General features: G+C 38.6%; 1 protein-coding gene and 1 long non-coding RNA gene across 3 annotated transcripts in view; one reads left to right on the top strand and one right to left on the bottom strand.

Annotated features, from left to right (window-relative positions):
* The window catches only part of LOC140272433 (interleukin-1 receptor accessory protein-like 1), a 237,750-nt gene that overhangs the window by 73,299 nt on the left and 149,906 nt on the right, over positions 1-14,545 (top strand). For both annotated transcript variants that reach the window (XM_072368001.1, XM_072367923.1), the window contains exon 3: positions 6,298-6,577. In XM_072368001.1, coding sequence (XP_072224102.1) covers positions 6,298-6,577 — 280 coding nt within the window. The remainder of the gene's footprint in view (positions 1-6,297; positions 6,578-14,545) is intronic.
* The window catches only part of LOC140272883 (uncharacterized), an 858,120-nt gene that overhangs the window by 808,013 nt on the left and 35,562 nt on the right, over positions 1-14,545 (bottom strand). The window lies entirely within an intron of this gene.

Below are 14,545 nucleotides of genomic sequence, written 5' to 3'. Positions count from 1 at the left end.
CTTGTGGTGTTATTAGAGATAAATACAGCAAAGCCTTTGAAACAGTTGGGCTGGAGTTCATTCTTTAAGGAGTTTAATTAAAATGTATTTTTTCCACAGTTAAATTTGTGATGTATTCAAAACCCAAAGCTGTAATTTAATGCTCTATGTTGCTGTCAACCATTGTTAAGCAGACAGACCCAGTGTTACAAGTTATGTATGTTTTCAGTAGTTATTAGTCAATTTATCTTTTATATCCCATATGTTCTTTTTTTTTTCAGATGCACATTGATATGCACGTAAATTCATTTGATTATTCAGTCCAAAAACTCTCTTGATATATTGTGTGCATGCAAGTTTATGATTCCCTAAATCTGATCGTGTACATATTTTTACGATTTGATATGTCATTAACTCTATGTACAACCAGGATAACAACAAGTATTTGTTTTAAATGCTATTTACATTTTTTATTCCAATCAAAGAGAAATATTTTTTCTTCTGTAAGAGGCTAAATGTTCAGCTGTTAGAAAAAATTGTGAACTTTGTGTGTGAACTTAATGTGTTTGCTGTGCTGATGGGATGAGCAAAGACGAATCCTGGCTTTTCAATGTTTGGCAGTGAAACTGTGTTTACTGTGTATTTTCTTGCAGTCCAGTCTGTGCAGCCAAATTGACAGTTCCTTTGAGTAAATTTGTCTTTCACTTCTGTATCTGGGCTGGTAGATCCTAATAGGGGGCACAAAGATCAATTTAACAGTCAGCTAGTGGGTGCAGTTGCAGATTTCTCACAGTTATCCCAGGTAATACTTCACCTGTTCAACATTTTCCATCGCAGCTTAATTTTTTCACATCAATAGAAAGAAGTGCAACATTTTGACAATAAGCAACAAAGACTACTTTCTTTCATTTAGAATAACTTCCTAACTTGTATTACTTTGACATATCATCAGTTTATTTGGTTTATTCTGTCCATTACTTAATCACTTAATCTACACTATTTTTGTGTCTAAACTTAACTAGCAACCTATATGTATTTATCTGATCTGTGTGTCAAAACGTGTTCAAATTGGAAGTGCAAAGAAACATTGCTCATATTTTTGTTCATGGTCAAATAATCAAGAATGTAGAGAAAGTGAAATACTTGCGTTTAATTTTGGATTGATTCGGACTGTGTTACTCAACATCAAAAAGTTTAGTAATACACTAAATATAGCGCCATCAATCAATTAGAATATTTAATATCACTTAATTGCATGATGGTCCATAGTTAACTCATGATTAATCACAAACAGCATATTTAACGTGTTCTAATGCACCTTAAAGGGGTATTTTTTAATACTCTTACTAATATAAGAGCAGACAGAAATGTTAATAATATATTTATTCTTGCAACTATCCAAAACAAATTGCCCTAACAAATACTGTCACAAAGAACATTCTTTACCATCCCAAAAAAAAAAATCTCACAAAGACCACTGTTTGTGGCTATCTGAAGTCCAACAGGCAACATATTAACCTGAATGTCACATTCTTTCCCATTTATAATAGTGACACTTTTCACAGTTATCCAGGTGTTTCCATTCCAAGCTATTCAGCGGGGTCTGCCTTTGGAGAGAGGGAGTGGGGATGTCTGCATCAGTCATGTGTTTTGCTAACTACTGATATTTAAGACACAACATACTCCGGTGATAATGCATCTCACATCAGCAGTAAAGGCAAATGACTTTGGTCTTGTTGAGAGAACCGAACCATCTGGGTTTTGAAGATTGACTTATCATTCAAACGACCCTTGTCTTTATTTATTTTAGCTTCACAAGATTAGGCTACATCCCTTCTTGATTTTGCAGACCCTGACGAATGAATATAAATATTGCCTCAGTCATCTGGTCATGCCAGTGGCAACTAGCTTTGACAATAGTGGGATGCGGTGAGGAGATTTTATTTATCTGAAGAGAATGAGATGCAATAACAAACTGAGTATCCCTTTGTGCCATAATTAAGTCCAATTTCTAGTTTGTTCAATACTTGAGAATCAATTACCAGATCAGAGCTGCTGGAGTTACTGTGGTCCTCGTATTTGCAGTACACGTGTTGCGTGTGTGTACTGTAAACCTTAGAGACTAATCAAACATGATATGCTACTTCATGCATGCTTTTCCAATTCTGTATTTGAGCTACATCCTGCCTGTATGACCTTTTACGCTCTCCTCCTGTTTTTATTAGTTGTGAGAGTAGATCACTTCAGAGTCTCAATTAAGACTCACAATTAGATGTGAAACCATCTTGGCTGTGGCTGTCTTACCTTCAGCCTTCAAGTTATTATCATCCACAAACTAATTAGCAAGTTCTTGATAAGCAAGGGTAGACCCTTTGTTGCTATAGCAACAGTTGGACTTAATCACAGTTAATGGATTTTGCTGTTGGGCAGCTCACAGAGCACACACTGTCTTTTACTGGATCTGCTCAATTTTGTTTCCAGCTAAATACCCTTATTCAGTGTAGAATTGTTAGCTTGCTCCTAAAAAAGTATTTTTTAATGAGGAAAACTGAATGAAGTTCAGGCGGTCATGAACACATCTGAATGTTGTGTTCAAGGTCGCATTAACTGAAAACTGCGACTCAAATGTTGCTTATTTAAGACCCTGTCAGGTCAGGAGGATGCTGTGAATTTAGCATTGCATTAGCATTCTATTTTAGGTGAAATGACAGGCAAATGGTGTACTGAATACATTTAAAGGGAATAGTGCTCAAGCTTTCAAGTGCAAGTGCACTGCATGTCAATTTCAGAAACATTTTTATGACAAAATACTTCTAGTGTTATAATTGTCTCCCTTTTCATCTGTTGAACAAATTTCCTGTCCCCTGTCGTATTTCAACAACCTCAAGACAACATAGTTGAAGTGAACTACTGCTGAACTCAATCGTAATTAGCATGTTAACAGAAATCATGCAAACACGAACGGATTAAACCCTGAAAGCGCCCAGAGCAAAAATGACCAATTGGGTCTTTTTTTAGCCTCTCGTTCCTTACATCTCTGTGGAAATAGTTTTTCTGTGCTTAGGTAAACAGTACATGAGACGTATTTTGAAAAAGAAAAATATTTGTCAATTAGATCATTTATAACTTGTCGCTGAAAGGATAGATGTAGATGTCATAAAACATAAGGTTGTCAAACCCCATTTTTTCATACTAGACTCGACCCTTTGATTTTGATACAATAACAATAAAATCTGTTAATTCTATTAAAATCCACTGCAGTTGCCGTTGAAATATGTGTGATGACAGCCTATCATTTTTCTTTGGTTGCATGAAATGTTTTTCTCTATTTTTCCATTTTTTTCTCCAGTGCTTAAAGCATCCACCACTGTCATTTTTTTTTAGCATTATCCATTTCCTCACGCCCCACTGATTGGTGGGTAAGTTGCTTCTTTGGTGTATAAAATATTTATAGAAACTCTGTTATCGAAGCCTGTTGAGTCTGACACAGCTGTGCTTGCCAGATGTTTTTAAGGGAAGAGCGAGACAGCGAGGTGAATCGGGGGGGAGGGGGCTAGTGTCAGGAAGAGATGGGGGAATTGCGGTGGGGGGTGGGTGGAGCAAGAACAAAGCTTGTTTTTGATACAGTATGGACCCTCTTGATTTTTTGATTTAAAAAAAAAAGAGTAAGAGTAAGACTCCTATCAGAGCAGGAAAAGTTTTCATCAAGGTTTGTGTGAAGAAAAACTGCTAAAATACCTGCAAACTCCTTGGCTTTGATCTCCTTTATAAGATATGCAAGACCTAGATGCACAATATCCAGTGTTGTATAAATATCTAAAGCAGGAATATTCTCTGAACAGAAAGTTCTTGTATGAAGACTATACTCAGAAAATAGATGAGTTGGTATAATTGAATCTCCAGTCTTAACTCAGTCTCAGTCCTCTGTAAATATAATTTTCTTTCGTGGAAATGATATAAAACTTTCACCTGTGAAGAGATGTTAAATGTTGAGAATGACAACGTAAAGAATGTGTTAACATTAAAGAAAAATCTTGGCTTCCTTTGAGGCTAAAAGGAAAAAAATACTGGTTGCTTCCAGTTTACTGTGTATTCCTGCTGGATTGTGTCGATGTACTCCAAAAACTCCATTGGCTCCCTGTCCAGCACCGAATCAACTTCAAGCTCCTCCTCCTCACGCACAAAACCCTCCATAACCAGGCCCCTTCTTACCTCACGGATATGCTTCACCACCACACTCCCTATCGACACCTCCATTCTTCTGATGCTAACCTTCTCTCACCCACGCTCTGGACCAAGCTCCGCAACTGGGGTGACAGAGCTTTCTCCATAGCTGCCCCCTCTCTTTGGAATTCCCTCCCCACACACATCCGTCACTGCCCAGATCCATTCACCTTCAAAATAACTGCTCAAAACTCACCTTTTCAATTAAAGAAAAGGTGAGTTTTCATTCACACCATTAGTTTGCCTTCTCCATCTCCAATCCCATGTCCTACACCTCTTCGAAATTTGTAAACATTCTTGCACTGTACATTGTTTTTCTTTATTCTCCGTATTCTTTTTATTTTTAACTTGCATTTTATGGTTTTTAATGTAAAGCGTCTTTGAGAGCTTTAAAAGAGCTGTGCAAATAAAATGTATTATTATTATTATTATTATCATCATGTATGTGCCTTGAAGTTCAACCACAGAACATTGAGGTTCATCACAAACCCTCAAACCTTCCCCTACCACGGCATGTTAAAACTTGATGCTCGGCTTTGTCCATGAGCATATTTTTACACTGCTTACTTTGCTTATCTGCACTCTTCTTATCTGTCAACATGTATACTTCAACAATTCTAAGCAGTAATTTTAAACAGCAGGTTGACAGCCACATATAGCTCTACATGTTATTGTTTCACCACGTTTAGACCCTGCAGTGTCTGAGACAATTACATTTACGATTTCAGTGCTCCTGTTCTGCATTCTTCATGAAATGTATGAATATTTTGTGTATATCTGTGTGTATATTTCTAGACACTACTTCTGAAGAGGTTTTTAATCTGTTGTACTGGTTAAACATAAACAAACTGAAAATTAAATAAAAGTTGCCATCTGGTCGTTGGTTTTCTCAGCTACATTTAGACTTTCTGGGGTTTTGCTGTAAATCCTACACTACCTGTTCTGTATGCCCCTGTTTTAATCCTTTTTAAAACTGCACTCAATTCTATCAAATCTGATCTGCTGAAGCAAACTTGCTCCAGAGAAGGTTACTCGGTGTGGGTTACTATGGTGATGCTTCCCTGTTAGAGGTGAGCCAGCATTGTGATGACAGAAACCCATAGTTGAGCCAAAGGCTTGCAAGCCTCTGTGTGATCAGGCCACAGCTCCCCTGAAAGTACTTTTTAAAATCTTGGTGAACCCCATCATTATTAACCAGCCAAGCATCTTAGAAAACCTACTGCGTGTGGAAATCTCAATCAGCAAGTCAGGACTTTTCACTGGCGTGCGAGAGCTCAGCAAGGATTAAATTTTTGTTTCTCATGAATCTCATATACACCTAAAATCACTAGAGATTTCCAACCATCCTTATCCCTGTTCTGCATTACAAATTCAGTCCCTATTTAATCCTTATTTAATATGTAACGTTCTCGACTGATGGTTTGAAGGCTCTATGAGATGTCTTAACAGTAAGATTCCTGCTTGTTGTGTATATTAGAGAAGCCATATATACCCCAGCATTCAAATCTCAAATGTAGTGTGACGGCATCAGAAAGATGAATAAATGCAGACTTCATGCAGAGTTTATTAGAGGTTAAATGTTGTTGAGTTATATCAGTGCTTTTGAAATGGACACTGATGGTTATTTATACAGAGTAACTTAAAGGTAAAATGTTTTTATTTGACATGGTTACATAGAAATTAAAAGTAAATGATCGAATCTGTGGGTTAAGGCAGGGAGAAATTATTGTATCTGACAGTTGTGTCCTCTCCATCTTTTTTACACATTCAAGAGGAAATTAGACCCTTGCTAGTAAATGGGCACATTATTAGGATATTTACTCATTATGAGTTTAGATTTCAATTGAATAAGGCACAAATGCATCATATTTCTCTGAATGTGTGTATGGAGCAATGGCAACATTATCCACAAAGGGGAAGTTGTGAGAATGAGTGCTTCATGAAGAAAAGCTGCTACCGGATTGTGATCTGCTGCCTCCTGGTTGCTTGCTAACCTTTTCAAATGTACAAATCCCTTCTGCTGTATTTGCTGATTATGTAAATAAGTCCTAAACATCCCTGATCAATTATCTGTTTTTCTTCTCTGTTTTTCAGTGGAAGGTTGCACAGATTGGTCAGTGGACTACCTGAAATACAAAGTGCTTCTGGGGGAACCTGTACGGATTAAGTGTGCTTTATTCTATGGATATATCCGGGCCAACTACACCCATGCGCAGAGCACAGGACTTAGCCTCATGTGGTACAAAAGTGCAGGGCATGGGGATTTTGAGGAACCCATCAGTTTTGATGGCACAAGGATGAGCAAAGAGGAGGACGCTATATGGTTCCGACCAGCAGAATTGGACGATGTGGGATACTATTCCTGCGTTTTGAGGTAAGTGTTTTTTTTCTCAAAGTCAGCACTACCTGGAGACATGTGGTTCACCCCTCTCTTCATTGCTAAAAATGTAGAAAGCATTTGTGAGAGTCCTAAGCCATTTAGGGGGATAATTTTGCCAGCAGCATGTCTGTAAAATTGTGTAGATAGCATTGTGTGGATCTCTGTGGATACGAGTAAGACTGAATGAAAGTTCTCCCCTGTTGATCTCTAATGAAGCCTCATTTCTGGAGAAGAGAAGTGGTTGATGGTCCACACAGCATCATCGATGACTATAAGTTCCCTTTTCTTGACTTTATATGTTAAATTATTTCTTCATTTCCCTCTTGGGGGCAGTAAGCCATTTGGTGCAATTGAGAATCTATATCTCTTTGGCCCTCACGAGTCCTCCTTTCTGAAAACGTGACAGAGCAAGTAGTGAGACAAAAGAGAATGAACGTAATTCAGCACAGGAAGATTGAGGACAGGGAAAAGCTGCTAAGATAAAAGACAGAAAAGTAAGGGGCTTGTGCTATCTTCCTTTCCCACTTGCCGAATGATGAAGGTAGGCAATTGTTTGATTTATGAGTTAGATTATGTAGTAAAATTTCTGGCTTCCAAGACATTTTCATTAACATGAAGATGGGCAGGGGCCATTTGGAATGAAAAGGCAAAGCTACCGCTTTGGAGCCCATAACGGTTTTATTTTTTTAAACAGAACCAGATAAACTTTGAAACACATCTACCTCAAGGATAGAAGGGTAATCTATTTTTTTAATTTGAAAAATTCGTATGGTTAAGGACGTTCTGTTTTAAAAGATAAAAGGACAGATGTACTCATAAGCAGGAGCATTCAGCACAGGTTTCCCTGTGTTTCACAAGCTCAATTCTAAGAGGGTTTGGCCTCTTAAAATTCAACACCATTAGCACTCTCCCCTTCACTGTGGCAGCCGTCGTGAATAGAAACAGGCAGCACCAGTCCAACAATTCTCTATTCAGTCATGTTGGCAGTATCTTATAGAGGTAGACAATTACTCAGCTCAGAGTTATTGTGTAATCACACAGAAAGTAGAGCCTTGAGATTTGATTTGGATGAGCACAGTTGCTTTTTCGCCAGTCTCCACATTTAAGAACCAAATTAGGGAGCAACACTTATTTGCCCATCATGGAGAGAAATAAGAGTCGCAAGCACTTTTCTGTCACCAGGGATTTCCTTGTGTGGGCATTTCTTTAGACTTTTGTTGCCTACATTTGCTCTCTACAGAGCTTGACTTTTTACATAATGGAATCACGAGTTGGTTCACTTTCTGCTTTACACTTTAAACATTTAATCATTGCCAGTCAACTGGAACACAACAACTCTGACATTTATTTGCAATGCAAGGCTTGATGCTGCAATCAGCTTCAATGATTTGTTGCAGCTGGGGCTGTTCACAGCTACTTAGTATTGGCACTGTAAAGTCATGATGTGATTCTTCCCAAAAGCCCATGATGTGATTGTATGTAGACGAATGATTCAATTAATCAAATGTAATAACTCATTTGTAATTAATTGTGGATGTAAAAGCACACAGAGCTCCAAACCTGTTCAAGATACTCGAGTTACAAATATGTTGCACTGGAAAAAAAGCAAAAGTTTGCATGAGCTACAAAATGCTGTTTCTAACGACCTCTGGGCCAAAATATGACCTTGATAATGTCAAAAATTCCTCAGATGAAAATTGAATATTTCACGTTAAACTATTTTTGTGACCATGTTTGTCCAGCCATCATAAGAGGGCTTATTGTATGTATCTCCAGACTGTGCACAATCCTATATATTTGGAAGACCTCACAGATACTAAAATACCAAACAAATATTGTTAAAAGATCTAAGCCTACCTAAAAGACTTGGAGTTTAATCAAAATTAGTAATTACTATAATTTTTTTGTTTTCATAACTTACAGAATTTACTAAAAATTGGTTAAGTATTAAGCAAGTAATTTTTAAATCAGAAGACCAGATACATCAGTGTAAAAAGATGCATCTAGTTTGTATGTTTATGTATCTACTACATCACATAGTGTTGAAACAACTGTTGGAGGTTTGTTCTGCTCCTTCGCAACAAGACTGTACAGGAGGTCATTGCTGTCAGCAGCAGTAACCACACAATGGCCGCTTGAGATGATAAATAAAACAATGTTACTGCAACATTGAGATTTATTTAGGAATAGATAAAGTACTTCAGCTGTGGCACATGTGCAAGTTTGCTTAAGCTTTATCTTGTTCTGTGCCTATTACATGAGGCAGCAACCCACATCACCCTCTCTCCTCCTTGGCTCTTCTTTGTTCACCAGCAATCAGATGGCAGCAACACCAACAGTAAAAAAAAATGTGGCTGTTATGCTAGCTACCAGCTCGCTAACCAGTTGCTAAGTTCCTCTTGGTGGAATGTCTTCAGAAAAATAGCAACCTCCTTCAGTGTCTCAAAGGTCCTTGTTTACATCCTGCAAATCCGGAAGTTATGTGCAGTCTGAGATTGTCCCTGACATATCCCTGTGGAGTCCTTCTTTTATAGGCATAATACACGGCATGTTTGTGAACAGTTGCGCCGACAATTAACACAGCTGCCAATATGAGCAAAAGGTCATTAACCAAGTATATTCTCTGCCTTACTGAATGGAATGGTAAATTGCACTGCAAGACCAAGACCATTTACAGGAGGCGATGCCTTACAAACTGGTTTTTCACCATTTGTTCATTCATCCATCTGGCTTTAACATTGCTTTGTGCTGAGTGGAACCCATCCCACCTGCCACTGGTGGATCATTTGTTAATGTAGAAATATGAATTTACACTTTCCAGGTTTGCAGGTCTGCTCTGGGGAGATATTAAAAAAAAAAGTGAGCATTTTATCTAGAATTTTGATTACCTTACAGCCACTAGCTATATTAATTAAACACACCAATCTACAAAAAAAGTCAAGGGAAACGCCCTCATTTGTCACAGGGTGTTTACTGTCAATTTTGCAACACTTGAGTTGATGAAATGGACTGAATAGTGTGCGGTGTTGCACATGCTTGATTATATCATAATAACTTATTAACCTTGTAGGTAAAGGGCGTTTTCTCTTGACTGGCTCATTAGTCAGCCCTATACAGCAACATACGGTGCTTTTCAGCTGGGGAGGGGCCTGCTCAAAAGGGTTGGGAGGACTAGGTTATTGGTGCTCTTTTTGGTGTGTGAGTGCATTGTACATTTAATGCACTTTTCTGAAGTGCATGGCAATGAATCAAAACCAAACATATTGGAAAAAGATTACTTTGATTGATTAATATTCAAGTATTGAATATATATCAATCTAATATATCGGGCGGCTGTAGCTCAGGAGGACTAGAAAAGCGCTATTTACCAAGTATTAGCATATACAGTGAGTGGATTCACAATAAGAAGTCCAAGGCTCCATCTAGATGACTGATAGTGGAGTGAGGATTCTGGGAAATGGATACAAACTGAAAACATGATGTAGATATGTTGTAGAAAATGTCTGGAAATGTTTGTGTACCTTAATGACCAAAAGCACAGATCAAGTGTTATATGTGCAATATACTGGACATAAGTGTAAGTGAACACTTATTCTCAATGTGTTGGATGTCAGAAATGGACAGTTTGAAAGCCCCTTTGACATCATTTTGGCTTCCCACCTGTAGGACTTAAAGGATCTGTAGCAAATTCTTTATTGATAGATACTAAAGGGCAACTTTAGAGGTCTGGCAGAGTTCATGCCTCAACGAGTAGGATGTGTTTGGCGTGAAGCTAAGAAACCACAGTAGTGGTCGTCACATTTCTGCTCATCAGCGTTTATATCACATAATGTGCTGCCTTGATGTTATTCTGTCAGAGATCAGACGGAGACATTCTGAAGTACTTCTGAAGTGATAACTCTCAAGGTGGTGATTCTAAAAGATAAGCTAAGAAGCTGAAAATGGCTGCAGCCCGACTCTTGCAAGCGCCCTTACTTACGTCAAATTTCCGTATTTGCTTGAAGGCTGACAACGTGTTAGAAATCTCAATAAATGGATTAATCCAGTTTTACAAACCCGTTGCAGTATGTCGAGCTGTTATGTCAGTGTGACTCATTTCAATTCCCAGTCACCACAGCCAAGTCAGAGGATTGCTCTTCTCTTTTGTCTCTGGAGTATGGGTCCTATGGACGATCAGCACTTTCATATGTTAACACATTACGTTTAGATGAGACACTTGGCAGTGTTTTTAGATCCACAACATTTGAAACATGAAGGGTTCTGTGGAATTACAGCGCTCTGTGGTGGAACAAATGAATCGCAGCATAACAAAAAAATCATCTCTCATTGGATACATTTCATACTTGAGCACGCTGCAACAGTTCAGTCCCAGTTACTATGTGATGTCATTGTGTCAAAGAAAGTAAAGGTGGAGTGTTGCATGCCCATGTTAAACGTACATAATGGAGACTATTTTCTCTTTAGACAACCTTAGAAATTATCTTTTTATGGGTTTACTTACTTATATATATTTATATAAATATATATAAAATATTCATACTGAGATCATTTTAATGCTTAAATACCATTTATGATTAATTCAAAGTGCATTTTTACTGTCAGAAGAGCCCAAGAATACAAGGAATATTCTCTGGTAGCAGTTTGGACACCATGTGACATGATAGAGATGATGACAGAAGCACATCTGTACTGAGATTAAACGCAAACGTCTTAATGTGCTTTCCAGTTAGCAGAGTTTTCAGTCTGAAAAGCAGACCAGGGAAGTGTGCTTTGAGGGTGCAAATAAATATAGTTTGCTTCCAATTTGAATGAGCTGGTTCTAGATAAATCTAGAAGCAGATTGTTGAGAATTTTTTGTGAATTTTGCAAAGTGCTGCAGTTTATCCTGTAGATAACTGGGGTAAATTTGACCGTATTGAGACTGTTGAGAATATTTGTAGAGCGTGTTCAGCTCCTTAATAATTTTTTTTTCATTCTCTCTGATGCCATTTTCCAAACGACACACAAATATGCTCTTTTTGCCCCGTTTCATACGTTACATTATTCCCCATGTCATGCTTCTCTTACTGTATTTCCCCCTGACTTATGTACACACACACACATAACAATGTGCTCATATTATCGCATGTGCTCATCTCATCTTTGTGTATCTGCTCAGCTGCACTTAAGGGTGTCAGAGGGCACTAACCCATGTACGTACACAAACACACACACAAACATGACTTGTCAGTTTTCTGCTCCCTTGTGACTATCTACCGCTGACAGAAACTTAATGTGCTTCCAATCTCTATGTGGAAGCAGGCCAACACCATCACACACACACATTATTCTGAGTTATGCATGCTTCTCTTTTACTCTTGGATTACTGTTCATGCACACACACACACACGTACACACACAGATGTAGATGCATTACAGACATATGAATAGAGGGAGCACTGAAGCCACACACAGTACAGGAGTGGAGAGGAGCAGATGAGCTGCGCCATGCGTCAAATTGAGGTCAGCACTCAGCTGTTTCAGATGTAATACCCTGAGGAACTCTGTCGTATGCAGACCAAAAACATCTGCAGTGTATGTCACTTACTGTATAATGACATAAAACTTGCACACATACACATGCAAAAGCCATCCGGGTGCTTTGAGGATACCACCTACTCTACAGCTTTACTGCAAGTGCCTCTGTAAGCTTATTAGCTTTACAGAGTTTCTAATTCCTGCTATTCTGTGCTTTGCTGACAGCCCAGACAGTCCAGTAAGTGCCAGTGTGGCTAATATGACAGTAAAAGGAAGAAAAACATGTTTGGCACTGACTCAGTGGTCATCACGAAGAACAAGTTTTGGCCTCAGAATAGGGTGTGAGCAAAGAAATGATTCCAAATATAACAATTTTCAGGTAATTTGGACCAGGTCTGTCATGGGCAGGGCCCATTTTTCTTAAAGGTGGGAAGGTGAGGTCATACTTTCCTGTACTGGAGTATTCTGATGGTTTATTTGCTGCTTATTTTCCTCTTAAATGTCAATCTACGACTCAAATCAGGACAATTTCTGTCACTTATAACTCACAGAATCATGAATGATGAGAAGGAATGAGAAGGAATCTGTTTCAGTGCACATCCACAGCTCACCTGGCGTTTGCCTCACCAGTGTGGAGCTCATATGCTGCCATTTCCCTGCAGAGTTCATGCCCGCTTATCTCTCCATCCAGCCTCCTGTCAGAGTGTGGAATTTTCTTTTTCTTTTTGCTCTACTTTTTATGCACATATGACAGAATGAATGAAAAAGACGACCGACTGATTCTGATGGATTTCTGTTTGTTTCACATGAAGAATTTCATGCTCTCTTTGGATTGTCTAGAAACATCTCTCTAAGATCTGTCTCTACTGAGGGAATATGCATGTTTCTGAAAGTTATCTTTAGAGTTTGTAGCCCTTAAAGGTTTAAATAATAAATGTCTTGGCTAGTTATTGATCTACCAGACATATGGAACTCTCATTGCTCACTTGGTGCCCGTTTGCTTAATATTGACCTCTGTATGGAACACTTTCCAGACACAAAAAATCTGTAACTCTTCTCGGGTTATGTGCCTTGTATAGAGCTAATGCTGTGGAATTGCTGCAGAAGCAGTGTTACTTAAAGAGCCTAAAAATCTTTTGTGCATTTAACATATGCACACCAAATCAAGTTATTCTTACCACAGAAGGCTCTGCTCCTCAACAGCTTGAAATGCGTTATTTGTTGTCCATCTCTTTCATCTGTAATTTGTCTGTATGAACGTGTATATTAGCTATTTGCATAATGCCTTCTTTTTGGCTAGTTTGGCAAACTTCAAAAAATCAACAGACCGATGCAATCAGTACAATACAGACTGGGCTTTCAGAAGGGGGTTAACTGCAGTAATGGGTTATGAGATATCATATGGGCAGTGAGATGAATTTGACTGGAAGGAAGTTTTATTAATTTTTTTATTCATATTCATTCTTTTTTTAAGTCTTTTTTTGTCACTTCCCTAAGATCACCAGCCACTCCACCCCAAAATATTACTGCAGTCAACATGGTTTTATATGCCAGAAGGCACGTGTTCATTTCTGGTAATATTTCTGTCCTCTTCCATTTTAATCAAAAGTGTTATCTTTGATGTCAGTTGCAGGTCAGACAAAGTAATTTTCATTAAAAATAATGAACTGGTCTTGTTAAGATGCTTTTGGTGGACGCTTAGAGAGACCTGACTTTTCTTCCACAAAGTCTTCCAGAGAAAAGTACAGGCAGAACATTTCACCACACACTGTCAGTCGTCACGAACAAAGAAATTCCAAAATAGCCACACACCTACAGCAAATCGATAACCATAAAAGTGTGGAGACTACAGTGCCAAATTAAGGACAGATGTAGCAGATCAGGCAGGATACCACTTCTTGGCAGGTTACTGACCTCTCACCTTTGACCCAGGCACTGGGTCACAGGCACTGGCATGCTGCCACTTTCTCAGGCTTATTAATGGATTTCCTGCATGCCCTGCAATATCTGGCTGTCACCAGTAAAGGGCATTGGGAAGGGAAAATTTTGAAAGAGTAGGTGTGTGTCTATATGTGTGTATTCCTGTGTTCACATATCTCTGTTCTGAATGGAATTCATCTGACACTTTTGTACCACCACATAACAACAACATCTTTAGAGAACATACACATTAAAAAAAAGCACTTCCCACCTGTCCCAGGCCAAAGCCATGTTGATTGTATTAGTATTCGTGGGCAGGAGTGGCTGGTGATCTCTCAGGGAAGTGACAGTCAGAATGGGCTGTCTGGAACACTCTGTCATTCAGCTCCAGTCAGGGCCTGTCCAATTGATCCAGCCCAGCTGTCAAAGCCAATGAGAGACGTTAGACTAAGGAGCAGCAGGGATGGTTTGTGCTTTCATGGGTTATGGATGATGTATACTATGTGTTTGTGTGATAAGATACCT

Source organism: Leuresthes tenuis, unplaced genomic scaffold, assembly GCF_036924035.1.
Source record: "Leuresthes tenuis unplaced genomic scaffold, fLeuTen1.0.hap1 SCAF_1, whole genome shotgun sequence".
Classification (NCBI taxonomy): domain Eukaryota; kingdom Metazoa; phylum Chordata; class Actinopteri; order Atheriniformes; family Atherinopsidae; genus Leuresthes; species Leuresthes tenuis.
The sequence above is the reverse complement of the archived record's forward strand: the minus strand, read 5'-3'. Positions and strand labels throughout refer to the sequence as shown.